A 27960-nucleotide genomic window follows, 5' to 3' on the forward strand; every position below is an offset into this window, starting at 1 on the left:
CTTTCCCCGCACTCGATGCATAGAATGAACACGCATACCTGATCACCAGGGTTGCTCACAAAGCCCCACTCGAGCAGACCCACTCACTCCAGGGCTTACCACGATCTCAGCACTCTGATCATTCGCTTATTGAGCCAAAAAGTATTTTTCCAAACTTAAGCATACGGAACCTGATCGAAAGACTCCGCAAGTTAACCAAGTGCCTCGATATGTAGATGTAGATCAGGACTTGGCCGGAGGAAGCCCTGTCGATTTATTCCGAGCACCAGTTTACCCCTGCATAGATCAACATTATATGATGTAACTCCAAGTCCGTGATGTCAATGGAAGATAGGTAGCCTATTGTGATACATATTGTGATCCAGGTGCATAAGATCAGCCAGCCCCCAAACGACCATGTAAGATGAGAGCGGCACCATAGCATTTGATTGGTTTTCTGCGATGTAAAAATCAGCTAGTACCAGGTACCATTCCTGAAGACATGCAGGATGCAGATTTATCGATGCAAGCCAACACACCGTACCTTCAGCTCCAATCCTCTTACCCGATCTATCATATGCACAGCCATCCGCTTCTTGAACTCCCCTAATGGGTATAAATAATAAGTCCGTGTCCTTTTCCATACTCTTTTTCTACACTATCTTTCTCTCGAGGTCTCTTATAATCATACAAGATGTCTTTCTTCGAAAGCTGCAAGGACGTCCACATTGAGATTAAAGAAGATGGTCCCTTCCTAGTCTGCTATGCACGAGATCAATATGGTAGCTATCCTCAGGCTATAATGAGACTGGATGAATTTATTGGTAATGATGATGGTATGATTTCTGTCTCCGCTGTCCATTTTTATTTGTTAAGTAACTTGTAATCACTAATACCTAACTTTAGGGCATTTCATCTGGGACGGCGTCAATTTCAGCCAATCTGCCAAGGACATCCGCCTCGAAGGAAGCAACTTGACGGCTGTATTGGCGAACAAAGACGGAAGAATGGGAGATAGACAGAGCATCGACTTGAATAAATACATTGCGAACGAGGGTGGAGATTTGGTCAGGTAAGGAAGGTATCTTGTTTGCAAGGGCCTTGTTAACGAGTCCTTCCTAGCAAACAGGTCCGACGCTTGGGATTCGTCCTCAAGTGGAGCTGTAGCCTTCTAGGGCTGCTTGTTTTGTTCCAGTCCGCTGTGAAAGCAATTTGGGCTCCAACGTTTGCAACGTTAGTGTGATAGAGCACTAGTTTTCACTCCCCTTCGAGATAGTATATAGGGCATTTAAGGAGTCCTAAATCGGGTTTTGCGTACTTTATTGGTCTTCATGCCCACGCAAGGGATGTTTTACATACATTTAAAGCCACATCAACGAAGTACACGAAAAATGGACCCTCAATGCCATAGATGTTCCCCGATGAATTCACCTGGGCACGCCAGCTAGCCTGCAGGAATCGCTTCCAACAATCTTCTGGAAGTGGATCTGACTCCCCTCATAGGTATAAATACCCAATAACCTTAAATCAACTTTCTTTCCATTTGTTAAGCTGTAATCATAGGCACATTTATCCAAAGCTATCTGCTGCTATTTGGAAACACCTGTCTCGTACTTAATGAAGATTGCTGTCTAGATTGACTGAAATTCTATATTAACAACTTGGAATTGCGATAACAGCGAAGCTCCAGGGTCGGTAGCAGCGCTTTTTCGCCTGAGCATCTAATAATGTACAATGCCACTGTCCAACAACCTTGGAACCCGGCCTGATATGGTATAATCAACTGTATTCCAGCTCAAATCTCAGTTCCCATCTTCCAAAATTTAGTATTAGCGTACGACAAACATAATTGTTCTGCCGAATGCTCATTCCCACTCTTTTGCGCGCAATGTCGCTCTGAAAGCGCGAGATCCTCGCCCTCGATTGCACGAACAACAGTCCCCAGCACAATCGAGTGATCCTGCACATCAATTTTCTGCGGATGTAGTGTACACTCAAGTACGAATGGAAAATCAGCATTTCCTCCATCTTTCGTTAATTCATTCGGGCCATCCCTCCTCCTCAAAATAGGAAGAGGTCTCACAGATCCAGAGTTCTGGCCTCCTGGACAAGCTGGCAAAGCGCTGAATTCAAAGTCCCCATGCCCATTCAGTATACTGGCAAGTGTGGTGTTGCCCTTCGAGAAATCCCGCGCGAGTGTAGCAGTTGCGGGCCCCGGAGCAAGTAAATGAACCAGGAATCGTTGCGAGGTGAGAAGAGCGTTTAATGTCTCAGATGGCCTGCGCACATTGAACGAGATGACCGGGTTTGGTGTAAGGGTAACGGTATTGAAAGAGGATACTGTCATACCACGGAATGAGGATGTATCTGATGCGCCGCTGGGATCTGTTGCTGTGATTATGGCGACGGGGTAGGGGACTTGGCGCATGAGAAGGCGAACATGTTCGGATATAGAGGATGCGGAGGAGTTCTTAGGTGGTGTATTGGTTTTTGATGATTGTGCTTGTTCATTTGTAGGCGTTGGTTGGGCTTCTTGGGCGTTGAGAGCCGAAGCACTGGTGATATTTCGTCGCGAGCATGGTAGATTGCGCTGGTGGGATAGCCGCGCTGATAGAGTTTGAAGAGACGAGAGATTGCGCGAAGATATGTATGAGATTCCGGAATTTAAGTCCCCTGAATAAATTTAGAAATAAGTCATCGGAGAAAGGGTTGATAAACAAATAGCGAAACTTACCTCCGCGGCGGGCCGCAAGTCGCGGGACCGACAAGTTCATGTCGCCGATTAAACCGAGTGGTTTTGTCGCTCGGCACACAGAACGACTGCACAAAAAGATAGAAGACAAGGGCAGGTCTATAATTCTCGTCGCTTCATGCCAAAGACTCCGTTGCGAGTCTCAAAACGAGCAAGTTCCTCCCAAGCTGGAAGTCCGCAAAAATCCCGGGCTGCTTACATAACCCGCGATAATTTCTCTTCCGCAACGCAAGTTGTATAGCATCAACTTCACCCTCTCCTCTCCCAATTGCATTCCAGCCCACCGCACACATCACCCAGGGGGCCAACTTGATCCTTTGATACCAGACCGACCTAGGCCATCAGCTGCAGCGCAGCACCTCCAACCCAATGTCGATGCACACCACCCTCCGCCGCACCGCGGCCACAATATCCAGCTCAACAAGCACCATCCTCCCCTCAAGCCAAATTACCTCCACTCAATCCAAGTCCACAACCTTTGTCTGCTCGCAATGCCGACACGCTACTCTTCTCCGCCGCCCCAAGCGTCCCTATACCTTCACCCAACTCATCACGCTCTCCGACGGCAGCGCCTTCACCCACCGCACGACCTCTCCCGTGCCCGTGTACCGCTCGGCGCGTGATACCCGCAACTCGCTTTTGTGGAACCCTTCCAGCAGCAAGCTGATGAATGTGGAGGACGACGAAGCTGGTCGACTCGCTGCTTTCCGATCGCGTTTCGGTCGGAGCTTCGATGCCAATGCCCCTGCTGCTGAGGTGGATCCTGCTGCTGCTAAGGCCCAAGAGGAGGCTGCGAAGGCCCAGGAGAAGGCCGATCAGGAGGAAGAGGATAACCTTTTGGACTTGATCAGTTCGTTTGGACAGAGTGAGGCGCCGCCTCCAGAGAAGAAGAAGAAGTGGTGAGGGGAATATCACCCTTGAGATATTTGCAAGAGAAGAAAGAGTGTAAGACCATTGGTCGGGAGTTGGGCTTCTTATTTTGTGTCATCTATCTTGTACATTATACATATGTCTTATTTTTTGTGCATCAAACCCATTTGCTTCATTATACTGATATCCCGACCTGCCTTTCTTTTTGGAAATGGACCACCGCTTCGTAAAACAGTGGTCTAGCCTCAGAGGCTGGGACTGAAGCCTTCCACAGTGACGTCCCAATCTGCAGGGAAATGAGGGCCTTCGTTTCCATCCCAGCCTCCAGCCATCATAGCAGCGGCCAACAACAAACCGCCAGCATCAGGCATGTACGGAGTGGGGACCCGAACTCCCCCTTCAGCATATCCAGCATCGTCAAAAACATAGTAAGGGTCAAGAAGATACGCGATGGCCTGATCCATGTCTCCAAGACGCAGACTGTTCATAGCTAACATACTAAAGTCCCACCCATAAGAATCCCCTAAGTCCCAAAGCTCCTTGATAAGCTTAGCAGTATGCCGCATAGTAGTCAGGTTGAGTGGTGTACCAGTCAACGGAGGTGGAAGCAAGCCATAAATGCCAATCATGGCCGGATGATCCTGTACGGTGGTACTATTCACCTTCCACATATCAGGGATACCTTCGTAAACAGCATAGGCACCATCTATAACAGGAAGCGGAGCGAGATTATCTCTCACGGTCACCCATTTCTCCGGTACAGAGACTTGCTGACGTTCTTTCCACTGAATAGCAATTTCCAGACCAAAGCGCCAGTATGCAAGCTCGAAGGTCGGGTTGATAGTACTGTTAGGGCTGGTATTCTCGCTGACCGGGTACATTGGAGGACCCAGATCGTATAATTTGGTTGTCTCATTCCACCACGCATATGAGGCCATGAAGTCGGCAGTGGCTGTTATTACATCATCCCATTCTTGTAGTGTGTCTTGGTTGGGAACGGCGCGGTAGGCGTATTCGGCGAAATGCATGACGTGAGGCTGTTGCCAGATCAGTAACGCGTTTATCTCACCTGGGGCACTTCGGCCTGTCGGGTCGGTCATCTTTCCCCAGCGGGCTCCCTCATATCCTTGTGCTTTGGCTCTGTCGATGCTGGACTGGAGAAATCTTTTATATGTGCCCGGGGCACTACGGGCAAGAAGGTCATAGTGTCCCCACCGGGCAAACTGTAAACTGTGCCATAGGAACATTTCAAGCTATACCACAATTAGTATCCTATAAGCTCTCGGTAGTCGAAGCAAAGATTCCAAGACGCAACTCACATGAAACTTTCCGTACCACCCATTATTCACGAGTCCTAGGAGTTATCAGTAGCCGGATGGAGTAAAATATACCGAGGTATCACATACCAGATTCTGGAAGAAAACATTAGTTCAATGTGGCTTTCAAGGGAATGATATTTCAATGGCTCACCTTGAGGAGGGTTATTTGACGCCTCATTCACTGCAACAAGGTACTGTGAGAGGATGATGCGGCGTTGGAGCTCAGTGGCATTGACATTATCAGTGGCTGACAAGTCTATAAAACCACCTAAGGTCCAGTAATCCTCCCACCACTCTTTGGACGCAGCCGCAATGCTCTCAAATGATGGGAGGTCATAGCGAGTGTTGCTAGCCGACTGGAAGTCCGCCACAAGCTGCAGAGTATTCGACCCTGAAGGAGTGAGGATAAATCGATTTGTCCCAGCCAAGGGTCCAGAGACAGTGCCCTTGGCATTCCACTTAACTCCCAGTCGGTTGATATTATTGTCAAGGACGTGCTCAAACGAGGCCATGCCAGGTGTCGATTTCATGTGCACTGTGCTATTGGTGTTATCATTCCACACGCCAACGAAAGGTGCGTCAAATTTATTAGTGTCGGAGCTGGGAAAATCAAAGAAAACGCCCAAGCCTCCAGAAACTAGCAGATCCGACTTGATCTGTATTCCTACAGTAGGGTCGGCTGGGTGACACCAAACCTGGACAGAGACCTTGGATCCATTATGGCGAAACGAGGACTGGATAGTTCCTTCCCAGATATCTAAATCCTGGGACTTGTAGAGCAAATCTTCCTCGGTGATATTCTGTCCCGGGAAATAAAGGCCGATATTGGCTATGCTCAGTCTTTGAGGATTTTGAATGAGCCAATTGGAAATATCTTCTTCGGCTGGGTTGGGCATATCATAATTGACAAATCGATCATGCGTCCACCAGTCTAACCCTGTGAAATCTGATCCACATAGCCTATCAGTACCATATCGCCTCTCAACAACGGAGTACCTACCAGAAGGAGAGGGTTGATTAGAAGTAATAGGTAAACTGAAATTATGCCAAGCCCAAGAGCTCTCGATGGCGAAAGGCGAGAATGTCTGTAGACCGGTAATATCTGCCCCAAACGCAAAATTGCCATTGCCAACCTGCAGGGGCGTTGTTGAAGAGCTGACGTTACGGTGCGGGTTGAACGAGCGGACTACATTCCGTCTCTGAGCGGGAGAAATCCTCGCTGCGGCTCCAACAACGAGCAACAGAAAAATAGCGACCTGAGACGTAAAGCGGCGCATAGTGATGACTGCATGCGAATGAATTTCCTGTAAATTATTTCACAAGGGAATCCATTATCAAGCGGTATTCAATGTGCTCTGAACTAAACATGACTGGTGGAACTATACAGCCCGCTTCCCCACGTCCCCGGATCTCAAGTATGCGGGGTAAAGATTCAAGACTTCTATTTAGCCTGAAAGACCTGAAAGATGACCTGTTATGCTCGGAATCTCGGGTTATAATCGGAAACTCAGGATGGATGTCCACTTCCATAAACCATTGGATATCAAACCCTCTTAAATGAGGGGTGCTTGGGTAAGGTCCCAGTGGCACCTCTATAGACAAGGTATTCTCAACTGTGCGTCATTTCCAGTACGGCTCATAAGTCTAGTCTGTAGCGCGAATTGGTATCTAAAAGGGGGTTTGTAATCTATGTGGAAGCCTTTAAGACAAGTCAATCAAACCTAGCTGATGCACTGGACGAGGGTGACTCAGCATCTTGTCCTTCCTTTTTATCACAATGTCTTCTTCGTCTAGACAAGAGCCTCTAAAGGTAATCTAGCCTACATATGCGTGACTCACTAGCATTAATGAAGGCATTTGTGTTCTCACTTTTGTGATCGGTCTCCAGACCAAAAGCCCAATTCAAATCGGCACCCGCCTTGAAGAGAAATCTTTTCCGGTTTTCTCCAAACCCCCGTCTTCTCTGGTCTCCTGATGCTATTGCAGAGTATCATGAGCCATCTTTGAAGTACGAGACTAAAGTGTTGATCTGATGAGACGATTGGTCAGTCCTGCAACACCAGAGACTGTTTGAAACATCATAAGCAAAGAACGGCCAGCCATCATTTCGTTGTTAGATTTGCCCCAATATTTTGACAGTGCGTCATACACCACCGGAGACAGAAACATCCGGGTCTCTTGGTCGCATGACTTCTTCAAGCTTGGATACCCTATTCCGACATTGTAATCCATGTACCCTTGTGCCAATAATATGACCATGAGTGTATAGCTGGGATATGGAACGGTGTTCCTTGATCCAGAAGTGAATGACCTCGATAATCACCTGCATGTACCGAGAGGCACTGTGGTCCTGTCCTATGCATACAAAAGGGTAGCTCAAGCTGATAAGTGGGCCGCTGCTTCGTTTTGAGAGTTGCATCTTGATTATCGTCACAAAAACAATTGCTTCCACAATGATCTGCACTGTGCCCGGAGAGATATTACGATTCTGTTCGATGCGTTGAAGACGTCAGCCAAAGAACATATCTTCCCCTGCTTTGGCTTTTGATCGTAAAAGGTGGACCACCTACCTTGTTTCCTATCTCCCTATTCTGCTGGCTTTGACCGTGTGAAGATGCGACGATTCCAAGAAGGCCAGAACTCTAGTCTCTTCCTCCAGCAAGAGCTGTTAACTCCATGAGGGCGGACAAAGGCAATCAGTCATGACGATCCTGAAGATAGGAGTCGATCAAATTGTTGGCAAAGGAAACTAACATTTGCAAAGCTCCTGTTGTCACAGATTCGGAAAGAATTTTGAAACCATTCCATTGTTTCTTGTTTCGACCATCTCCGTCATACGAGCTTTTTTGAGCCGAACCGAAATATGTCTATTAAGCCGAACGTATCTATTAAGCCGAATTCACTTTCGTTAATCTCGGTTGCGATGTGATTTTCACCGGGCCGAAACCTTTCGTCACCGGCCCTCTCCCGGAAAGGATAGAGGCCCGAGGTGTACCGATGCTACCAGAACGGCCGTGGTGGCAGAGAAAAGCCTACAAAGTGTTCCGGTTTCTTCAAAAAGAACAGGTCTTTGTCTAGACATCATTTTGATCTACACGACAGTACAGGTAAATGACAATAGTTGTAAAGATGATTCAGGGAAAATCAGAGTATGTGACATGTGACACCAAGGATGGATCTTCAGGGATACAAGAGTCTGGTTCTTCAGGAATCAAGCCGATCCGGAAACACCGTCCATGTACCAAGAATGGTTCGCTGGCCATTTGCCCCACTAATATCGCCAAAGCACTCGAGAATTCCCCCGACGGTTTCGGTAGAACCAACGCCACAACGTTTTTGATCCTGATTGATAACTTTCATTCGCTTTAATTCAGGGTTTCGATCAGCCTGCTTAGCTGACGAGTTTTTATTACGCAAGTTGTCTCGATATGCCTTGAATATCCCGTAATAAAAACCTGTCTCTATGTCCATGGCGTTTTTCTTCCAGGCTATCATCTTAACGATTTCAAAGAATAGAAGCTTTTCCAGGCTCGCACTAGAACAACTTCATGTTTCATATACAGAGCAAAAGGACATTCCACACGAACAGTTACGTATATTCGCAGAAAGCCGTTACCCAATACGGTTTGAGAGATATTTGCACGACCCACTTAGGTAGTATTCAGGGTGGAATCTGAGGCTTATTTCAGTATTAACCTATTCCAGACACATAATATCATCTACAGCGGGTCTAGAAGCTTCGGGACATCTTCTGCCAGGCTCCTGCAGTGGCCGTTTCGGCTTGCCGTGTCTAGAACTCTTGGTCGAAGATAGCGATGTGCTTACGCGTCAAGAACATATTGTAAGGGTGTGGGAATCCAGTGTTTTGATCTGCCTCGGGGAATTGTCGGAAGGTTCATAGAAGCCTCCGCGGCCAACCGTATATCAAGTAGAACTCACAGATGGACTGGCAGTAAGAGCACCCGCCAATCGACCAGTGGCAAATGTGATCAAACATTGGGCAACAGAAAGCTAGATGACAACAATCAGAACAAACCCATTGTCCCTTGTATTTTAATGTTGAATTAGTTCAGTGAATAGCTTTCAGCTAACCATGGAAAGAAACACCATCAAATATTTTAGTCTCTATATAGTGGAGTCTAGTGGAGAAGTCGGCAGAATCATACTCCGGGTATCAGGGCAATGCAGGTACCTGCATCCACAATCGCGAGAGCAAGGCTAATTAACGTGAGGTACACGGAGTAAATGCTGGAGCCTTGCCTTGCATGACGTGGACGATTGGCCTCATGTCGGGAAGAGCTTTTTTCATACAGTTCCACGCTACGGATGTGAAAATAAGGTAGACATGGAGAGGCTTCGTCACATCCACAGGCCCCACACCCATATATCTCAACTAGAAACAAACCAAGATCAGTGGTTTCATCATCTTGGGAAATCACCATCTTAGGAAACATGGCCGTGCTCAAATATCATCCTGATCATATAAGTATGGAGGCAATCCTCGAAAGATAACAAAATTGTTCTGATTCACAGCCTTCGTTCCTTCATCTATTTCCACTTTATCAACACATTCGTTTTTGGTACCCCTTTCGATTCTCCTACCATGCGTCCCTCGGTGGCCGCCCTTTTGGCTAGCTCCACGCTTGCCAGTGCCAAAAGCCTTGCTGATGTCTGCACTGTGTCCAACGTGAAGAGCGCCCTGCCTTCGAATGGCACTTTGCTTGGTATCAACGTGATTCCCTCTTCTGCAACTGCTGGTGCACTCTACAATGTCTCCTCCATGGGCAGCAGCGATACTTACAGCTACTGCAACGTGACCGTTACGTATACTCACCCCGGCAAAGGTGACTCAGTCGTCGTTGAATATGCATTCCCTGAACCTTCCGACTTCAAGAACCGTTTCTACGTTGCAGGCGGATTCGGTTACTCCCTGTCCACTAGCTCGACTGGTGGAATCATCTACGGTGCCGCTGGTGGTGCTACCTCCGCGGGATATGGGGCTCTGGACGGTGTCACTGTTGATGAGGTCTTCCTTTATGGCAATGGCTCGATCAACTGGGATGCGACCTACATGTTTGCTTACCAGGCTCTTGGTGAAATGACCCAGCTCGGCAAACATATCACTAGCAACTTCTATGGAACCGACTCGAAGATCTACACGTACTACGAGGGTTGCTCCGACGGAGGTCGCCAGGGTATGAGCCAGATCCAGCGCTGGGGTGACGAGTACGATGGTGTTATCACTGGAGCTCCGGCATTCCGTTATGGCCAGCAGCAGGTTAACCACCTTTTCTCTGCCGTTGTGGAACAGACAAAGGGCTACTACCCCCCGCCCTGTGAGATGGAGAAGATTGTGAATGCCACTATCAAGGCTTGCGATCCCCTTGATGGCCGCACTGACGGCGTTATTTCTCGATCGATTTGTGCAAGCTCAACTTCAACTTGACCTCTATCATTGGAGAGAAGTACTACTGTGCTGCTGAGACCAGCACTTCTCTCGGTTTCAACTTTGGCAAGCGATCCATCGTCAAGCGCTCTGATGGCACTAGCACCAGCTACCAACCAGCTCAGAGTGGATCTGTGTCTGCCGAAGGTGTCGCAGTTGCCCAGGCTATTTACGATGGTCTCTTCGATTCTAACGGTGATCGTGCCTACCTCTCCTACCAGGTTGGTGCATCCTTCACTGATGCAGAGACTGAATGGAACAACAACACCAAGGAGTGGGGTCTTGATATTCCCTCCACCGGTGGCGAGTTCGTCGCTATGTTCATCGAACTTCAAGACCTCTCCAACCTCTCCAACCTCGATGGTGTGACCTACGACACCCTCGTCGACTGGATGAACGAGGCAATGGTCCGCTACATGGACTCCCTACAGACCACCGTTCCCGACCTCACAACCTTCCAGTCCAACGGAGGTAAGCTCCTGCACTACCACGGTGAATCTGACCCGAGTGTTCCCACCGCTTCATCAATTCACTACTGGCAATCCGTTCGCTCGATCATGTACCCCGGTCTGTCCGAGAAGGAGAGCCTCGCCAAGCTCCGGGAGTGGTATCAGCTCTACCTCGTTCCCGGCGCTGCCCACTGCGCAACCAACTCTCTCCAGCCTGGTCCCTACCCCGAGGACAACATGGAGACAATGATCGACTGGGTTGAGAACGGCATCAGGCCCGCTCGCTTGAACGCTACCGTTTCCTCTGGCGAATACTCTGGCGAGACTCAGCGTTTGTGCCAGTGGCCTTCTCGTCCTATGTGGCGCAGCAACACCACCTTTGACTGTGTGACTGACCGCAAGTCTTATGAGAGCTGGACTTATGAGTTCCCCGCTTTCAAGGTCCCGGTCTACTAGACTAATTTTTGAATGGCCCGGCAAGGATGAGATTTGAAGTTACCAAGCGCCTGGTAGTTTGGTTTTGAGTACATGGGTAGCATGAATACTCAAGTTGTATTTTCTTTCTTCCCTGCGGAATCTTGCCTATATACTACTTCTTACGTTTACAACATACTTTTCTTCCACCCCCTTCAGTTGGGGGATTTTATCTTGAAAAGTCTGTCAAAGTTGGTATGTCATTTAACATACAAAAGCTTCAGAACCTATGTACTATTCAGGTTGTAACTCATAAGTCTACAAATGGAGCAGCACTTCAAGTTATATTCAACCTTGGAAGATATACGACTCCTGGTGGTGCATGAATTGCAAGGCGGAACCTGGGCTCGACTGCCTTTTTCAAGACAGCCTACAAACCCGAATCACAGGTTGGCTCTTGCTCCAACATCGGCAAGCTCGACCTGCCTTAAGAATTTCCCTCTCTATGGCCGCGAGAGCTGCCATTGCCAACGCTAGCCACTTGTTATGTCTTTTGTCCTTTTAAAAATAAACCATATCTCTCGTGAATTAGTATATATATGGCCATAGACCGGTAAATAAATCTAAATTAAATTTGGAACCCAAGATTCCGGGTATGGAAATAAAAACTAAAGCATCTTCATCAATATGAAGGCCCACTAGCTCAGCTCATGAATCACCCGTTGCTCCGCTCGCGATGAACCAATCTCATGGATGGCATTCTGCTCCGAAGACATCTCCGATGGCCGTTGCCACCCAGAGTCCTCTGTTTGCGCCATCGACTGGGTCTGCGGCGGCATGTAGACCGGCGACCAGGTGGGACCGTCATTAGTAGGCGGCTTGCTACGACCGAAGCAGGTCATGATTCTTCTGCGGAAGAGGAGTAGAAGCACGATAGTAACACCGGCGACGCAGCCGACTACTATGCCACCGATTGCACCACCTGATAGGCCGGTAGAATTGGAATTGTTGGTCGAAGTGCTGGTGGATGTTGGGGTGGAGGTACTTGTTGCGGTGTGTTGATTTTTTGTTGAGGCTGAAAGAAAGGGTTTGCTATGTTAGCATCAATGACATGAAATAAGAGGCCGTGTTGTTTGGAGCTCGTACTGGGTGCGGCAGTTGTCGCGGTCTCGCTGACTGCCGAGGCAATGGTTGATGATTCGTAACGTGCTGGTAGGGTTCGGTAGATGCTGTTGGCAGCCCAGTTCATCAAACATTCGTAAAAGTATACAGCGTCAGATACTGGTGCTCCTTCTGTTGGGAAGATGGTATAAGAGCCGCATGAGTAGGATGTGGGGCTGTGTCATGTCTGTCAACATATGTAAAGATGGGCAGGGAGTAGGGGTGCATTGTGCAAGGATTTACATACCACACGCCGTAGGAATCATCATTGTATAGTAATGTTTCACTGTCACATCCCGTGGCCATGGGCAAAGAGGTTGCTGGATTGGAACATCCTGCGTAGTAGTCGCTCGTATAGTAGGTCTCAGTTGTGCCACAGATGATGGATTGCGCTACCACGAGTCAGTACCGTTGCCAATAACCCTATCTGACAGGGTGGGGCGTCACGCACGAGTTGTTTGCAGATACCAACCCTGAAAATCAGGGCTGGTAGTGTAGTCCGCAGCTATAAATGTAGACGTCGGGCCGGTAGTGGTCATAATGAATGTATGAAATAAAAGTACACTGCTCCAAGCGACGCAAGATGCAAAAGAGAAGGAGAGAAAATATGCTTGGTCAGACAATCAGAAGGCTGACATTATATAAATAGACTAAACAGAGCTCAGGGTCTAACCATGGAGAAATTTCCAGGCTTGATACCCACACTACGAAGGATGCGATAAAGCTATGGTTTCATACCGTCTGTTGGGGGCTGAAAACCATCCATCAAAAACAACTCAAGATGTCCATACCGATCTTAGCCCGGTAATGGCGGATCAGAATCACTGATAGTTTCGCTTTTCAGCTAATTTTCTGGCTGTCTTGTTTGACCGGCATATGATAGTTTGAGGGTCCAATCAAGGGACATTTGTCACCTGGATAATCCCAGCTAGAGATGGAAGTGTCAAGAAATCCGGGAGGATCCAGTCCCGGGATAGTTTAGCGTCTCATCATGCTTTACAAAGTGGAGTCCTGCACGTTCGCGCGGCTGGTTTCCGAGCCCTGGGTGTCGGGTTTCATGGCGGTATTCCCGATATTTCTCAGATTAATTCTACGTATTGAGGGAGCTCAACTCTGCAATGAAAGATCTTCCAGTTTACAGGCATTGAGCTTGTAACTATGTAGGTACTAGCGATATGTTCCTCATTTCTGATCGACCATGAACTGTCTTAAACTGGGTATTCAATGCGGCCGAGCCCGAAGCGTCAGCACTAACGGTTTTCGTGAACAGAGGCGATGATCCATGATTCTCATATTCGGAGTAGTGAGATATTGATATTAGCAGTAGACTTTACTTGTGTGTATCAGCCCTTAACCTTTTTGCCAACACTCGACTATTTACCAAATACGGACTTGTCAATTAAGACCTGGCGCTTTGCTCCCAAGGTCATGTTCTAGAAGAGCTTTGGAAACCCTGGTCTGCTCACTTGATGTACCAGCACTATCGGTCTATCCATTAGGATCCTAGTTATGTAGGTGGTCGGTCAGTCAATATCTCTATCTCGAGCTGGCTTTGTTGTTCAACCGGTTGTTGTAACCGAGTAAGATAAAACGGGATACAGTTCCGCGAAGCTATCAATGAATCCTTTTGATTTGATATCGACTACTTGGAGAATATGACTAGTGGTATTGGATGTGAAAGTAAGTACGAAATGTGGAGAGAAAAAGAAAAAAAAACTCGTGCGAAGTAAGTCATCGAGGGGGCCGCGTGAGGAAAAGAAAAGGGCTGAACGGGAATGTCATTGGGAGTATAAGGTGGAGCTGGGATATGCGTGGGCCAGCTTTGGTTGGAGCATTCAAGCCCTGAAGTTATACAGATGGATCGCATCACTCTTCATCATTGGCCACTGGTCCTGAGTCAACGTGCGATGACCCAGGGGTCACTTCTTCACCGGCATTGCCAGACGAAGGGGGAACATAGTACGGAAGACCATCTTCTCCAGCATCGAGACGCAAGAGGAATGTCTCCCACAGCTCGATCAACTATTTGGAAAAAGGTTAGTAAGGGAGATTTTGAAGGATGCCAAGTGGAACCTACCTCCTTCTGAGCTTCTACGGCGCTTTCCAGGAATGTCTCCACGCCAGATTTGAAATCTTCTACCTTCTCCTTCTCGAACCTTTGCAGCTCATTCCGCATCAAACGACCCATGTCTTCGAATAGCAATCGAGTCTGGTGTACCTTGCGCTCAGCATCGGCAACGTCGGCATTGACTTGGTTCAAACGATCTTGCTGTGTTTTTCCCTGGCGAAGGATCTTCTCCTGAGTGTTCTTGCGTTTTTGAAGGTCAGACTCGGCAGAATGCCAGCTGTGGAAAGCTTTTTGTCGCTGTCCAAAGGCTGTCTTGACACTGCCAATCAAGCGAATGTACTCGTCAATAGTGATTCCTAATGTCAAAACATCTTGTTGGGCCTGGCGTTCATAAAGTTCTCGGATTCGGTATTGAAGCTCTGACAGGCCGTCCAAGGGCGAGGACAGTGCTGGTGAGAGTTCAACCGCAGAGAGGGCATGGAGTGAGGTCGAAAAATCGCCTGCGGCTTCGGCAAGGCCCTTTCGTTGCGCAACAACGGTGTCCATGGATTTCATGAGTGCCTTCAGTTGATTCTCCAACGCATCCAAATAAACCTTACGGTCGTGGAACCACTTTTTGGGAAGTTAGTAAACTGATCATGAGTGCCTAATGGGTCAACTTACATCGTCATGTTCCACAAACTTACTTCCTCCGCCCACAGAGAGGCCGAATGAGCCAAACATGCCCTTACTTTGGCCGAGATCGGGCTCCCGGTTCTCCTTATTCTTGACATCGACATTGAAAGCCTCACTTTCGAGGAATATCTTCAAATCACCATCGTGCTGGAGAATTGGGTGCGAAGCAATCTTATTCAACATGCGTTCCAGAGCAGCCCTGCGGGACTCGACAAAATTGGTATCAAACCGACCAACAGCCTGCTTCTCCGGTGGAGGAGCAACAACCACTCCTGGGTTGTTATTGTGCATGGAGTTGTACAGCCAAAGGAAATCGCGGTACCGACGGCTGACGGCAAATTCTGGCTGACGGTATGCTTTAGACGATGTCTAGATCAAGTAGAATAATCAGTTTCTCCATCTATGATCATGCGTAAAGGAAGCTCCTACCTTTGTCCGAATCTGGTAAACAATATGACTGCTAGTCAGATCTCCCACTTTGTGAGGATCGCCGACGGAAATGTCGAATGTGGGCTTTGCGGCCTGTTCCACGCTCATGCTGGGCTGTGTCTGTCGCTTTGGTCCCATTGCGTCGGCTGCAGGCTGTACGGGCGGAGGTCCTCGGAATCCAGTGCCATCCTCTTCCAAGTTAATCGGATCGGCCAGATTTCCTGCAACTGAGATTTGCGAAAAGGTTGAAGGTGGTTGAGGGCCGCGTGCAGCAAGCGATTCTTTCTGGGGCGGCGCCGGAGCTTCGTCGGTGGGTGTTGCACTGGTCTCCGTCGGTGCTTCTCCCAGAGGACCAAGTGGGTCGAAAGTATCATCAACCGCTTCCAATCGTGTCGCTTGTGCGCTTATCTTGCGAGTGCCCCGTGGGCCTCGTCTTCCAGGTGTGCGAACCTCGGCCCTGCTCTCGGACAGTGCGGGTTGAGCGGGAGCGGGAGCTGAAGCTGCAAGGAGTCGACCCATTAGTGAGGGGCGAATAGAGAAATTGGAGAGCTAGACGTACTATCCTCCTGGGTATCCGGCTTCGAAGGGGCATTGCTGGCCTTGAACGATGAGGGCTCATCTAGCATCTAGATTAGATCGCAATCCAAACAGTGGGATCATGACTGCCTACCGCCCCACGGGGAGTCGCCATTATCGAGGTCCATTGTTTGGCAACGATATTGTAGAGAGGTAGGAAAAGAAGGATATCAGGGAAGCGATTCAAGAATTCTGCATCAATGTTGGTTCAAGGGGCTTTCCAAAGCTCAGAGGATTTGGATGTACTGGTAAGTGGGAAGCTGGCAGTTGGAGAGTGGAGGTGATCCGCGGTCCTTAGTCACTCACGGGATCCCGCTTCAGCCCACAAGGTGTTGTTGTCCCACGCAGTTTCCAACAACTTCCTTACATTTGCCTATCTTTTTAGTCTTCATCTTTCCTAAGCTACAGACTGCCTTCTACGATGTATTTTGTGAATCTGAGATACGGTGGCCTCGGTGCAATCTGCTACGCACACTTTGCGACAGGGTTTCCGTGAATACGTCTCATCATCTCGATTGGGACTCCCAGGACTGGCCAATCTATGTACTACCCGCGTTTTCTGTCCTGCACCGGTATACTGTGTGTGCTCGGGTATCTGAGTGTCTATTTGATCCAGGGCAGGCCCAACTTGTGCATCTCGACAGCCAGTTGGAACAGGTAGTCAAGAGACTCGCACTGGGTCTTTGCTTTGGCGACATTGTCACCCCAGACATAGCTATGGCGGTATTAGTGATCAAATTCAACTGTTGACACAAGTCACAAAATCTGAAGGATGGAATGCTTACATTCCATGTCTGCGCACGAGCACGGCGTAGGTGTCGGGGTACTTGTTCATCGCAGCTTCCAGGCCGCTGGTCAGGTCCTCCTCAAAAGCGGTGTTCTCTATGATGGGGATACTCAGAGTATCAAAGAATCCAAGCATGCCCTTGCCCTTGCCACGGGGAATACCCTTGATTTGCTCAATGTTGTTAATCTCGAAACACGCATCGGGACCCTTCTCGCGCTCCACCAACAGGGTCACAAGGACGGCCCATTGCGAGTGAGTGTGGATGCAGCACCCTGCGCCGTGCTCAAAGGCTGTCAAGAACAGCGGAGTGCAGGCAGAGGGGTTCAGGTTGAGGGGCTTGCGGATATAGTTGCGTTCTTCAGCGGGGTACTTTTTGGTAGGCCATTGAACCACGAAAATGTTCTCAGACTTCATCAGCTCCTTCTGAACACCCGAGGGAGCTATGAAGATGTGGTCGCCATGACGGATGGACGTCTATTTGTTGTTCAGCATTCAGTGGGGTCGTTGGCGCAATGGACGCGCTGAAAGAGAAAAAAAAAAAAAAAAACCTACGCCACCGCCAGTGCCAGTAACCCAACCCCAATTGTAGAAACGGCGGCAAAGCTCTGGAATGAGATTCGCCGGGTGCTCAGGATCATCTGACTGCACCAGGTAGTCGTTGTTGACGGCCTCAACGGCCTTATGGTCATCGGCGCACATGGTGGGCTGCGCAGTCAGCACGAGTAAGGGCTTGGGGCAGGGAGGCTGCGGAAGGGATAAGGGCAAATCAGACTTGGGCCAGGGTCGACACTCAAGTTTCAGTAAGCAACTTACTTAGGATCAAAAGTGAGACGTGGTCAACCGAATGGTTGAAGAAGGTGTAACGGACACATCCAATAAGGCGGGGTGAAATCTGCAGCTCCGCGGGTCTTAGCACAAGCACATCATTTCTGGTTCGCGACCGGATGAGAACCCAAAGCCTGTGAATAGGCGGAATGGCATAGTGTGGAATTTGAGGCTCAATTCCCTATATTAATTAGCAGATACAGTACTAATTGACTTAATTAAGCTACGTGATGGTCCGATCTAAAGTATTCCCCAAGAAGTATCATGTATTGTTCCTGGGATTAGCCGTGGCTAGTCCCGATCGGGGAGCATGGAAGAGGCCACCTGGACCTTCGACCCTTCTCCATTCTTCTATATAACCTCCGCTTTTTCTTCTCCTCTTTTCAGGTGTCTTTTACTTTCACCACTTTCCCCTTGTTTCTTTGTCCCCGTGTTGTTTCTTCAACATGCGTTTCGACACTGCATTCACGGCTCTGGTCTCTTCGGCCACCCTCATGGGCGTGGCCCATGCTGAGGAGGCCGAAGCTGTCCCCAACGCTGCCGCTAACATTGAGAAGCCCACTTTCACTGTATGTCCACCTCACATTACCCCCACTCAATTGACTTTCAGACTCACCTAATTTTGTTCTAGCCCACCAACCTCAAGGCTCCTTTCTTGGAGCAGTTCACTGATGACTGGGAGACCCGGTGGAAGCGTTCCAGCGCCAAGAAGGACGACCCCAAGTCCGAGGAGGATTGGGCCTACGTCGGCGAGTGGGCTGTCGAGGAGCCTACCGTCTTCAAGGGTATTGAAGGCGACAAGGGTCTGGTCGTGAAGAACGCGGCGGCTCACCACGCCATCTCCGCCAAGTTCCCGAAGAAGATTGACAACAAGGGTAAGACCCTGGTGGTCCAATATGAGGTCAAGCCTCAGAACTCTCTGGTCTGTGGTGGTGCCTACCTGAAGCTCCTCCAGGAGAACAAGAAGCTCCACCAGGAGGAGTTCTCCAACGGAACTCCCTACGTGATCATGTTTGGTCCCGACAAGTGCGGTGCTACCAACAAGGTATGCTTGAAAGGAAGGAAGCTCTGTACTTTGAGCGCCCACTAATTGTGTCATCTTGATAGGTTCACTTCATTTTCCGCCACAAGAACCCCAAGACTGGCGAGTACGAGGAGAAGCACCTGAAGACTCCCCCGTCGCCCGTACCTCCAAGGTCACCTCCCTCTACACCTTGATTGTCAAGCCCGATCAGACCTTTGAGATCCTCGTCAATGGCGAGTCTGTCAAGGAGGGCAGCCTTCTGGAGGACTTCGCTCCTGCCGTCAACCCCGAGAAGGAGATTGATGACCCCAAGGACAAGAAGCCCGCCGACTGGGTCGACGAGATCAAGATCGCTGATCCCGAGGCTACCAAGCCTGCTGACTGGGATGAGGAGGCCCCCTTCGAGATTGTGGATGAAGAGGCTGAGAAGCCTGAGGACTGGCTCGAGGATGAGCCCACCAGCATTGGCGACCCCGAGGCTGAGAAGCCCGAGGACTGGGATGACGAGGAGGATGGTGACTGGGTCCCTCCTACTGTCCCCAACCCCAAGTGTGCCGACGTCTCTGGCTGCGGCGAGTGGACCCGCCCTATGAAGAAGAACCCTGAGTACAAGGGCCCGTGGTCCGCTCCTCTGATTGACAACCCTGCCTACAAGGGCGTCTGGGCCCCCCGCAAGATTGCCAACCCCGCCTACTTCGAGGACAAGACCCCCTCCAACCTGGAGCCCATGGGCGCCATTGGTTTCGAGATTTGGACCATGCAAAACGACATCTTGTTCGACAACGTCTACATTGGTCACTCCGTCGAGGACGCTGAGAAGCTCCGCCAGGAGACATTTGATATCAAGGTCGCCATTGAGGAGGCTGAGGAGAAGGCTTCCCAGCCCGAGCCTGAGGCCCCTGCCCCCGGTGTTACCACTTCTTTCCAGGATGACCCTGTCACTTTTGTCCGCCAGAAGGTCAACCAATTCGTTCACATGGCCAAGGAGGATCCCATCCACGCCGTCAAGACCGCTCCTGAGGTTGCCGGTGGCCTGATCGCTCTTCTCTTGACTTCTATTCTCATCATTGTGGGTGCCATCGGCTCCAGCAGCCCCGCTCCCTCCGAGAAGAAGGGTAAGCAGGCTGTCAACGCCGGTAAGGAGAAGACCAGCGAGGCCACCAGCTCCTCTGCCGACACCGGCAAGACCGGTGCCACCAAGCGTACCACTCGCTCTTCCGCCGAGTAAAGTGGTTAAGAGGAGGAAAAAGCAAATCCGCGAATCCAAATCGAATCCACTTTCAAGTTTGATTCCCTATTTTCTTGTTTTTTTTATTCTTGTGACATGTGTAGCAGTGTACCTTAACCAGTTGGAGATTCCCAGACCGGTATACTTTCCCAAAGTTTCCATCTCTTATCCCTGGTTTGACTATTATAGTCACAGATTCCCCAATTTCGCCGTTTAAATGCCAAAGTTCCAATTTATTTTTCACATCGAACAAGTGTCCAATACCTCTAGTTTAAGTGTATTCTAAACCAGTTAATGGCAAGCCGCTACAATAGTAACCACATTCGGAATGAACAGCCCTGTGGGGCTTATATTGACGAAAATCGGAACTGCCTGCCTAAAATACAATGAAAGCAAGCTCCAATTTGGGGGATTCTGATTGTCGCATCGAATTCGGCGATTCATGTAAACGGATAGGCCAACTATGATTGGTGCACATCGCCGAGAATGGAGCTTATCGTGAAGTTGACTAAGGCACTCCATGATTGTGTGGGGAAATCCGATGCCAGGCGGTCGGATAGTTAAGCGGTTGACCTCGGGGGATGGACCTCGGGTTTGGAGAATTACATACCACAACCTTTTATATACTTCGCTCCCTTGCCACAAACGCAGCCTTCTTCTTTTATTTTTTGCGTTGAACATACCAATCTTTCTATACTCTTTCATCTCTTCAATTCACCATGGCCGCCCGCCGGTCTCTGGCTCGCTCCATCCCCGCCCTTCGGTCAGTTCCCCGCACGCCCGCGGTTGCCCGCGCTGCTTCCAGCACCCGGGCTCTGGCCACTGCTACACCCGCCGCCAGACTTGCCTCTCGGGGTGCTTCATACCCTTCAAGCATTTCTACCGTGCGCAGGCTGCACGTTACTGCCCAGCAGCTCGCCCCTTCCACTAGCTCGGCTGCTTCAACCGCTACTTCGTACCCGACCGACCACAACCCCATTGCCACCCCCATTGATACCACGAACTTCCTCGATAACGAGTTCACCACTTCCAAGGCTACCACATGGATTGATCTCCATGATCCTGCCACCAACAACCTCATCACGCGTGTACCGCAGAGCACCAATGAGGAGCTGAAGGCTGCTGTCGCGTCGGCCGAGAAGGCCTTCCCCGCTTGGCGGGCGACCAGCATCATGGCAAGACAGCAAATTATGTTCAAGTTCACTAGTTTGATCCGTGAGCACTGGGACCGCTTGGCCGCTTCGATCACCCTTGAGCAGGGTAAGACGTTCGCTGATGCCAAGGGTGATGTTCTTCGAGGTTTGCAGGTTGCCGAGACTGCCTGCGGTATCACTACCCAGATGACCGGTGAGGTGCTGGAGGTCGCGAAGGATATGGAGACCCGCAGCTACCGTGAGCCTCTGGGTGTTGTCGCTGCTATCTGCCCTTTCAGTAAGCTTGGAAATCGTATGTATAAACTGGATTCGTATGCTGATACTTCGATAAGACTTCCCTGCTATGATTCCCTTGTGGTGTATTCCCGTCGCCACCGTTACTGGTAACTGCTTGGTTATGAAGCCCTCGGAGCGTGACCCTGGTGCTGCGATGATCCTTGCTGAGCTGGCTAAGGAGGCTGGCTTCCCTCCCGGTGTTATCAACATTGTGCACGGAACCGCTCCCACTGTGGACTTCATCCTTGATGAGCCTGCTATCAAGGCTATCAGCTTTGTCGGTAGCAACCGTGCTGGCGAGTACATCTACACTCGTGGCTCTGCCAATGGCAAGCGTGTCCAAGCCAACCTTGGCGCGAAGAACCACGCTGCCGTCCTTCCCGACTGCAACAAGAACCAGGCTCTAAATGCTATCACCGGTGCTGCCTTCGGTGCTGCTGGTCAGCGCTGCATGGCTCTGAGCACCGTCGTCATGGTTGGCGAGACTAAGGAGTGGTTGCCCGAGATTGCCGAACGCGCTAAGTCTCTTAACGTGAACGGTGGCTTCGAGGAGGGTGCCGATCTTGGTCCTGTTATCAGCCCCGAGAGCAAGAAGCGCATCGAGGATCTCATTGCCAGCGCTGAGGCAGAGGGTGCCACCATTCTATTGGACGGCCGAGGCTACAAACCTGAGAAGTACCCCAACGGTAACTTCATTGGCCCCACTATCATCACCAACGTCACTACCGACATGAAGTGTTACAAGGAGGAGATCTTCGGCCCTGTCCTTGTCTGCGTAAACGTCGACACCCTTGATGACGCTATCAACACCATCAACGCCAATGAGTACGGTAACGGTGCCGCCATCTTCACCAAGTCTGGTTCTACCGCCTCTCGTTTCCAAAAGGACATCGAAGCTGGCCAGCTGGGTATCAACGTCCCCATCCCCGTCCCACTGCCGATGTTCTCTTTCACCGGTAACAAGAAGAGTATTGCTGGTGGCGGTGCTAACACCTTCTACGGCAAGCCGGGATTGCACTTCTACACCCAGCAGAAGACCGTTACCAGCTTGTGGAAGAGTGAGGATGCCATTAGCACTAAGGCTTCTGTTGTCATGCCCACCCACTCTTAATTATCCTGATGTTTGTTTATAAATTGTGTCGATGCTTCATCATCGTTCTCATGACCATGCCCTTTGCCGTTTCATGCTCAAAATGTACTTATGTCCGAACAAGATCGGTCTCATTTATTATAGTTCCTCTGTTATTGTTCCTCTGTAAAAGACTCAAAACCAAGTAATTTTAGAAATGAGTTCTTATATGTAGCAGGTTAACGAACACGATACTTGGACTACTTTTACTTGCTGACGACCGAAAAGGAGGATATATTGCGGGAATCTTTTGCATCAAGGTAAATTCCTCAACTTTAGAACTTTCCTCTACTCAGCCTGTGGCTTCTGGAAAGTGTAAACCAGGCGTCCCAATTCAAATTTGCCATCCTTGATAACAGCAACACGGCGAGTGTAGCGGCGCTCGCCCTCAACAAGCTCGAATCCCCAGACCTAATAAGTCAGCACCACTCACCAAAGAAAAGATTAAGAGCTGCATACCTGCTCAGCAGTCCATCCAACCTTCTGATTCACAACATAGCTCTGCACCCAAAGTCCCTCACCCTCTCCGAACTCTGTGCCCTCGTCATCGACGACGAAACCCTCGCTAAGTGACCCATCAAGCTGGATCTCACCACGCAGGAACTTCTGCACCTTAGCGTCGGCCTCTGGCTCTCCGACCTTGCTCTGCACGTCAAGGGCCGGGCGAGTCTTTCCATCATCACCCTTAGCACCGCGGAACATGCGCGAACGGCCGTGAACGGTACCAAAGATGGTATCCACGTGGCTACGCTCCTCCCAGTCCAGCGTACGCGACTCCTTAGTACCCGTGATGCCACCGGTGATTATCTGATCGATATCGATGTGGTACACCAATGGGTTCTCAGAGTCAGCGTACTCTTTCACGTGCAATGTGACGGTAGCATAAGGGAGGGCCTTGCGGAGGAACCAGCTCACGCCTTGCTATGAGATTGTTAGCTCAAATGCTCATATCTATATTTAAAACACACAGTGATTTCTGCGTGTCTTCCATCTTTGTAACATGTACAGATTTTCTAGGAATCCTTGCATGGTACAAAGGTAGATGGCACGTACTAGATTTAGGATGGGATCAGTGGGGTCGGACAGGTTTGCGTCCTGTTACACATGGGAATTTCGTTAGTCATTTAGAATATTTCTTCATTTCAGGGTTCGGGGGTTATGGGACTATTCAGTGGCTTTGACTTACCATCACCCACTGCCCATTGAGGTTCTTGATCGTGACATTGGCGGGAGCAGCCATTGTGTTGTAGTAGAGCTAGAATGCGGGGTGGTGGGGGATAATCTTGTAGGGTGAGTTGGAGATATTGCAGCGAGGTACCAAGACAACGAATTGAGGGAGATTAGGAAGAAGGTAGAGGGTACTTCGGAGATGTTATAAGAGCTGCAGGAACAATCTTAGGTCGATCCTTTCCTCTATACTGTTCACTTTCCTTAAGCATGTGTTTTTCCCGAGGCTGACACGTGCATGCTGAGTAAGGCCATGGAATTGATGCCTCGAATTGCAGGGTGTAAATAGCGTAAGGCTGTAAGGCATAAAGGCGGACTTACTATCGATCGCGGGCAGCTATAGTTGATCGCGTTGTTGACCTCCACCCCAATTTCACAATTATGGCTTTCAACAAGAAATATGCTGGTCTTCCAGATCTGGTAAGTCATAATTATTCAATAATATTATTACAAAATACTAACTGCTTATAGGACCCCGCTCCAGATATCTACGAGACCCCTGACCTTACCGACGAAGCGTCCACCGTTCCCGTGAGTTTGATATGAAGCAAGATGACAACATATACCCAAGCTAATTCAAAATATTGCGAGATCAGACTGGCACCATTCGCACAGACTCAGACCACGATGACGCCGGTTCCAGCTCCGACATCGACCGGGAAGCAGTCAACGCCGACCAGGCGCGCGCACATTTCATGGGAGCCACAGTCGACGCTCGCGATACCAATTTCTCGGACAATATCGCAATGAAACGGCAAGCGTATCGCAGCAAAGATAAAAGCCAGCGCCGACGGCGGAGACGTGAAGACGGCACCGAAGAGGTCGGAGATTTGAGCGACAGCGAGGACGAGTCGATTGAGCGGCGATTGACTCGTCTGCGACGAGAGGTGGAGGACTTGAAGATGGAAATGGCAAATAAGTCGGCTTTGGAGAAAACGGTCGTGGAGAGTAAACCTGCGGTGACATCTCAAGAGGGAGGAGACTTGGGCGACGGAGTAGCGGAGCTGAGTCGGGCATTGGACAACCTGCACGCTTCGTCACGAGGTGTTCCCAATGCCTCTTACTCGGCGGCTGCTTTGCTCACCCAAAAACTCGGATCAGAGTCATCGGCGCTCAACAAAGTGGATGGTCAAAATCAATCGAAATCTCAGCCCGATGGACGGACGGCGGCTGTTACTGTTCCACAGGCACAAGCAGGCCTGCCCACTACCGGGATTCTTTCTCATGCGGCGGCATTCGAGAGCCGGTTGGCACTCCTCGAAGCATCAATGGGAATCTCAAGTGCTTCCAACCCGTTCGTCGGAGATGGACTCAGCGAGCCTGCCCTGCAACCTGTTCTTCCCGCTCTTGACCAGCTGACCTCACACCTCGGCGCTCTTACTGGTCTTCTTGTGGGAACTAACCCAACATCTGGAACACCAGCTACTGTGCCCGGAATGACGACCCCACATCTCGAAGCACTCTCGTCCCGCGTCCGCAAGTTGACGACAGACGCTGAGGCACTGGCATCAGCACGCAAGCGCGCCGCGGATGCCTCCAAAACTTCGCAAACAGCTCGCATCACCTCTACAGAAGATGCTGTTGCGCCAGGCTCTGACGGTCCTTCTGCTGATGATCAACATACCGCCAAGATCCACGCTCTGTACGCTACTCTCCCGACCATCCAGTCCTTGCACCCTCTCCTTCCCAGTGTCCTAGAGCGTCTGCGCTCTCTGCGCGCCTGTCATTCCGGTGCCGCGCAAGCGGCAGACTCACTGAATGACCTGGAAAAGAGACACGCAGAAATGTCCTCGGAAATTGAGCAGTGGCGCGAGGGTCTTGCGGCTGTCGAAGAGAAGATGAGCCAAGGCGAGTCGGTGCTACGCTCGAACGTCGAGACAGTTGAACCTTGGGTGCGCGAGCTGGAATCTCGTATGGCGAGGTTGGAGGGTCCACCTGGTGGTTTGTAAGTGATTCTCAATCGCTATGTTTATTAAGTCTGGGCTTTGAGTAGCCCAGCGGAGATCTATCATGATACATAATACCCTGTTTCGCGTGTACCTCCTTTGATACATGGCTACAGCCATGACCGGATTATATATACTCATATCGTAGAATATTTGAAATGCATATCTAGGCGGGTGATGACCTAGTATCTGTGTTTTCTGTTGCCTGCATTCAATCTTTGGTCTTCAGCCAAGAACCTTTTACCTGCACATTAAAGGCTTGAAAGAAACGCGTTCGAATTATGTATCAATTCCTGGGAATCTACTCTTTATGAGGCCACTCTTATCAAATGTCTGTAGCATCTTTCAACCGCCTCAAAATCTTCACCCTCGGCCTCATCTTCAACTCAACCCACCAACCCTTAAGCACAAGCTTCCTTGCCATCTCACGCACATGTTCAAATAACTCGATAGCATGATCTCCACCAACCAAAGACAAAACCCACCGCTCGGCGCTTCCCACGGCCGGTTCCCCACGTCTAAGAATGGAAACCCCCGAAAAGCCCTCAATGACTTCAACAGTCTCCCACTGCGAAGCAGGCAGTGCGTCACGAAGACGCGTCTCATCCATATCCAGGTATGCAGGCTCCGCCGAAGCCTCAAGAAGAGCATACTCGAATTTCTCCCAGAAAGAAGCCGTCGACTTAATCACCTCGTCTTCAGTCTTATCGTATGTCCAACGTTCATCAGCAGTGCTCGGTCGTTGCAAGAAACGTGTAACACCCGTTTGACAAACAAGATTACCAAGGTAAACATGGATATCCTTGACAGAACTCGTCTCCCCGTCTTGGTAGCTATGTAAAGCATTCAACGCCATCGCACCAGGATAATTCGCCGCGGATGCGGGAAGAAGAACAAGATTAGAAAGCAGGAAAGATGCGATTGTAGACAGAATCAGAAGACGGGAGGCATTGCGAGCGATAAACGAGCGCGATCGGTGTGTCCAGAGGTATCCGGCGCCAAGAGCAGCAGCAGCTGTCAAAGATGGAATGATGTAGAGGATAAAGCGCCATTCTTTGTGCGGTTGGAAACTATACAGCGCTGTAAAAGATAAGGACGGTAAAAGTAGTGAGAGCGCCGAGTTGCGTGTTGCTGGTTGGCGAAGCGCAACAGGAATAGCGAGGAGATAGGTTAGGGGGTTGAGTAGAAGACGGGGCAGGGCGTTAAGGAAATAGAAAAACCATGGCTCTGTGCCCCAGGCCGAGGACTGGCCGTGAACAACATTGAAGATGAATGCCTCAAGCTCAGGCCAGAGCGGGGTGCGTTGCCAGAAAAGCGAGTCGACTGATACTGTAGTGAGAAGGCCGATGATAAGGCCGAGAAGGCCTGCAGGAATGGCAGTTTTGAACAGATTGATACGGCCAGAGAGTAGTAGGAACAGTGTCTGCGTTGCGACTAGGACTGCCAGCTCGGAGCGGAAGATGACGCCCGCGATAGTGAGGAGGCATAGTGATAGACGGTATGCACCTTGCGCTTGGGAACTAGAGCTGCCCACTTTATCCGGAAGCAAATAGCGCATAGATAGAGTCGTCAGACCAAATGCGAACATGTTTGATAGCGGCCGTGAAGCATAATAGATCAGATGGAACTGGCTGCTCTGGAAGAGCAAGTACCATATAGCTACGGTCTGGCCGAAGCTGCGGCGGAGACCATATGCAAATGTAGATAATGCAATGGCATTGTATAAGCCCAGAATCGCTCGAGCTATCAAGTTGTCAGTTTGATGGAAACACCATGTTGCCGATATATCGACGCCCTACCTAGGAATTGGCGGTCGATTCGCCCGTCCACCGCAATTACCAGCTGCGACGCCTTAGCGAGTACCGCTGCGCCAACAGCCGTCCTGGGTACTGCGCCAGGAAAGGCAAAGTGGTCATAATTGGCGCGTTCAGTGCCAAGTTCAGTAACGGGAAAGCCATGGGTCAAGATGTCATGAACAGCTTGGATATGGAAAGACTCCTCGACTTTAGTATAAGGCGCAATGAGGATATGAAGGATAATCAATGATGTGAGCAAAACTAGAAGCCCAATAAATGCGAATCCTATGTAGAATATTAGCTGCAATCATCTTGTGGTTTGTGCGGCGCAACTTTACCATTTCTCATGATTGCGGCGAACAGTTGTTGATCCGGAGATCTGGCGCTTCCCGAACCTCACCTTACGCCTTCCCTCCGCAACCCTGTTCCT

At 49.9% G+C, this 27960-nt stretch overlaps 13 protein-coding genes across 13 annotated transcripts; 6 read left to right on the forward strand and 7 right to left on the reverse strand.

The window, feature by feature from the left end:
- Positions 1–673: 673 nt before the first annotated feature.
- N7484_011213 (CVNH domain-containing protein) lies at positions 674–1055 on the forward strand (the record flags this gene model as incomplete). Its single annotated transcript, XM_057121600.1, has 2 exons — positions 674–815; positions 886–1055. The coding sequence occupies 2 exons, from the start codon at positions 674–676 to the stop codon at positions 1053–1055; spliced, it is 312 nt and encodes a 103-aa protein (XP_056967354.1).
- A 719-nt stretch (positions 1056–1774) lies between these two features.
- On the reverse strand, positions 1775–2753 carry N7484_011214 (flavin reductase family protein; the record flags this gene model as incomplete). Its single annotated transcript, XM_057121601.1, has 2 exons — positions 1775–2652; positions 2714–2753. 2 exons carry the CDS (start codon positions 2751–2753, stop codon positions 1775–1777), a joined length of 918 nt encoding a protein of 305 aa, XP_056967355.1.
- Positions 2754–3100: 347 nt separating this feature from the next.
- On the forward strand, positions 3101–3634 carry N7484_011215 (mitochondrial 54S ribosomal protein bL31m; the record flags this gene model as incomplete). Its single annotated transcript, XM_057121602.1, has 1 exon — positions 3101–3634. The coding sequence occupies one exon, from the start codon at positions 3101–3103 to the stop codon at positions 3632–3634; it is 534 nt and encodes a 177-aa protein (XP_056967356.1).
- A 212-nt stretch (positions 3635–3846) lies between these two features.
- Positions 3847–6197, reverse strand: N7484_011216 (uncharacterized protein; the record flags this gene model as incomplete). The annotated part of the gene is made up of 5 exons (XM_057121603.1): positions 3847–4854; positions 4921–4955; positions 5008–5013; positions 5072–5866; positions 5921–6197. 5 exons carry the CDS (start codon positions 6195–6197, stop codon positions 3847–3849), a joined length of 2121 nt encoding a protein of 706 aa, XP_056967357.1.
- A 3326-nt stretch (positions 6198–9523) lies between these two features.
- On the forward strand, positions 9524–11271 carry N7484_011217 (uncharacterized protein; the record flags this gene model as incomplete). Its single annotated transcript, XM_057121604.1, has 2 exons — positions 9524–10324; positions 10351–11271. The coding sequence occupies 2 exons, from the start codon at positions 9524–9526 to the stop codon at positions 11269–11271; spliced, it is 1722 nt and encodes a 573-aa protein (XP_056967358.1).
- Positions 11272–11927: 656 nt separating this feature from the next.
- Positions 11928–12929, reverse strand: N7484_011218 (uncharacterized protein; the record flags this gene model as incomplete). Its single annotated transcript, XM_057121605.1, has 4 exons — positions 11928–12304; positions 12376–12566; positions 12638–12782; positions 12842–12929. The coding sequence occupies 4 exons, from the start codon at positions 12927–12929 to the stop codon at positions 11928–11930; spliced, it is 801 nt and encodes a 266-aa protein (XP_056967359.1).
- A 1327-nt stretch (positions 12930–14256) lies between these two features.
- Positions 14257–16266, reverse strand: N7484_011219 (sorting nexin 1; the record flags this gene model as incomplete). Its single annotated transcript, XM_057121606.1, has 6 exons — positions 14257–14412; positions 14468–15070; positions 15122–15502; positions 15563–16062; positions 16122–16181; positions 16233–16266. The coding sequence occupies 6 exons, from the start codon at positions 16264–16266 to the stop codon at positions 14257–14259; spliced, it is 1734 nt and encodes a 577-aa protein (XP_056967360.1).
- Positions 16267–16741: 475 nt separating this feature from the next.
- Positions 16742–17624, reverse strand: mde1 (methylthioribulose 1-phosphate dehydratase MDE1; the record flags this gene model as incomplete). Its single annotated transcript, XM_057121607.1, has 3 exons — positions 16742–16853; positions 16924–17399; positions 17478–17624. 3 exons carry the CDS (start codon positions 17622–17624, stop codon positions 16742–16744), a joined length of 735 nt encoding a protein of 244 aa, XP_056967361.1.
- A 537-nt stretch (positions 17625–18161) lies between these two features.
- clxA (calnexin) lies at positions 18162–20002 on the forward strand (the record flags this gene model as incomplete). Its single annotated transcript, XM_057121608.1, has 3 exons — positions 18162–18319; positions 18382–18820; positions 18858–20002. The coding sequence occupies exons 1-3, from the start codon at positions 18197–18199 to the stop codon at positions 20000–20002; spliced, it is 1707 nt and encodes a 568-aa protein (XP_056967362.1). The 5' UTR covers positions 18162–18196.
- A 719-nt stretch (positions 20003–20721) lies between these two features.
- N7484_011222 (CoA-acylating methylmalonate-semialdehyde dehydrogenase) lies at positions 20722–22543 on the forward strand (the record flags this gene model as incomplete). The annotated part of the gene is made up of 2 exons (XM_057121609.1): positions 20722–21433; positions 21489–22543. The coding sequence occupies 2 exons, from the start codon at positions 20722–20724 to the stop codon at positions 22541–22543; spliced, it is 1767 nt and encodes a 588-aa protein (XP_056967363.1).
- A 306-nt stretch (positions 22544–22849) lies between these two features.
- Positions 22850–23801, reverse strand: N7484_011223 (uncharacterized protein; the record flags this gene model as incomplete). The annotated part of the gene is made up of 4 exons (XM_057121610.1): positions 22850–22972; positions 23021–23482; positions 23615–23656; positions 23748–23801. 4 exons carry the CDS (start codon positions 23799–23801, stop codon positions 22850–22852), a joined length of 681 nt encoding a protein of 226 aa, XP_056967364.1.
- A 368-nt stretch (positions 23802–24169) lies between these two features.
- On the forward strand, positions 24170–25737 carry N7484_011224 (uncharacterized protein; the record flags this gene model as incomplete). Its single annotated transcript, XM_057121611.1, has 3 exons — positions 24170–24208; positions 24260–24319; positions 24385–25737. 3 exons carry the CDS (start codon positions 24170–24172, stop codon positions 25735–25737), a joined length of 1452 nt encoding a protein of 483 aa, XP_056967365.1.
- Positions 25738–26059: 322 nt separating this feature from the next.
- N7484_011225 (dolichyl-P-Man:Man(7)GlcNAc(2)-PP-dolichol alpha-1,6-mannosyltransferase) lies at positions 26060–27871 on the reverse strand (the record flags this gene model as incomplete). Its single annotated transcript, XM_057121612.1, has 3 exons — positions 26060–27477; positions 27534–27831; positions 27869–27871. The coding sequence occupies 3 exons, from the start codon at positions 27869–27871 to the stop codon at positions 26060–26062; spliced, it is 1719 nt and encodes a 572-aa protein (XP_056967366.1).
- Positions 27872–27960: the final 89 nt, after the last annotated feature.

Source organism: Penicillium longicatenatum (genome assembly GCF_028827895.1).
Source record: "Penicillium longicatenatum strain IBT 33135 chromosome Unknown contig_7_segment0_segment0, whole genome shotgun sequence".
NCBI classification, from domain to species: domain Eukaryota; kingdom Fungi; phylum Ascomycota; class Eurotiomycetes; order Eurotiales; family Aspergillaceae; genus Penicillium; species Penicillium longicatenatum.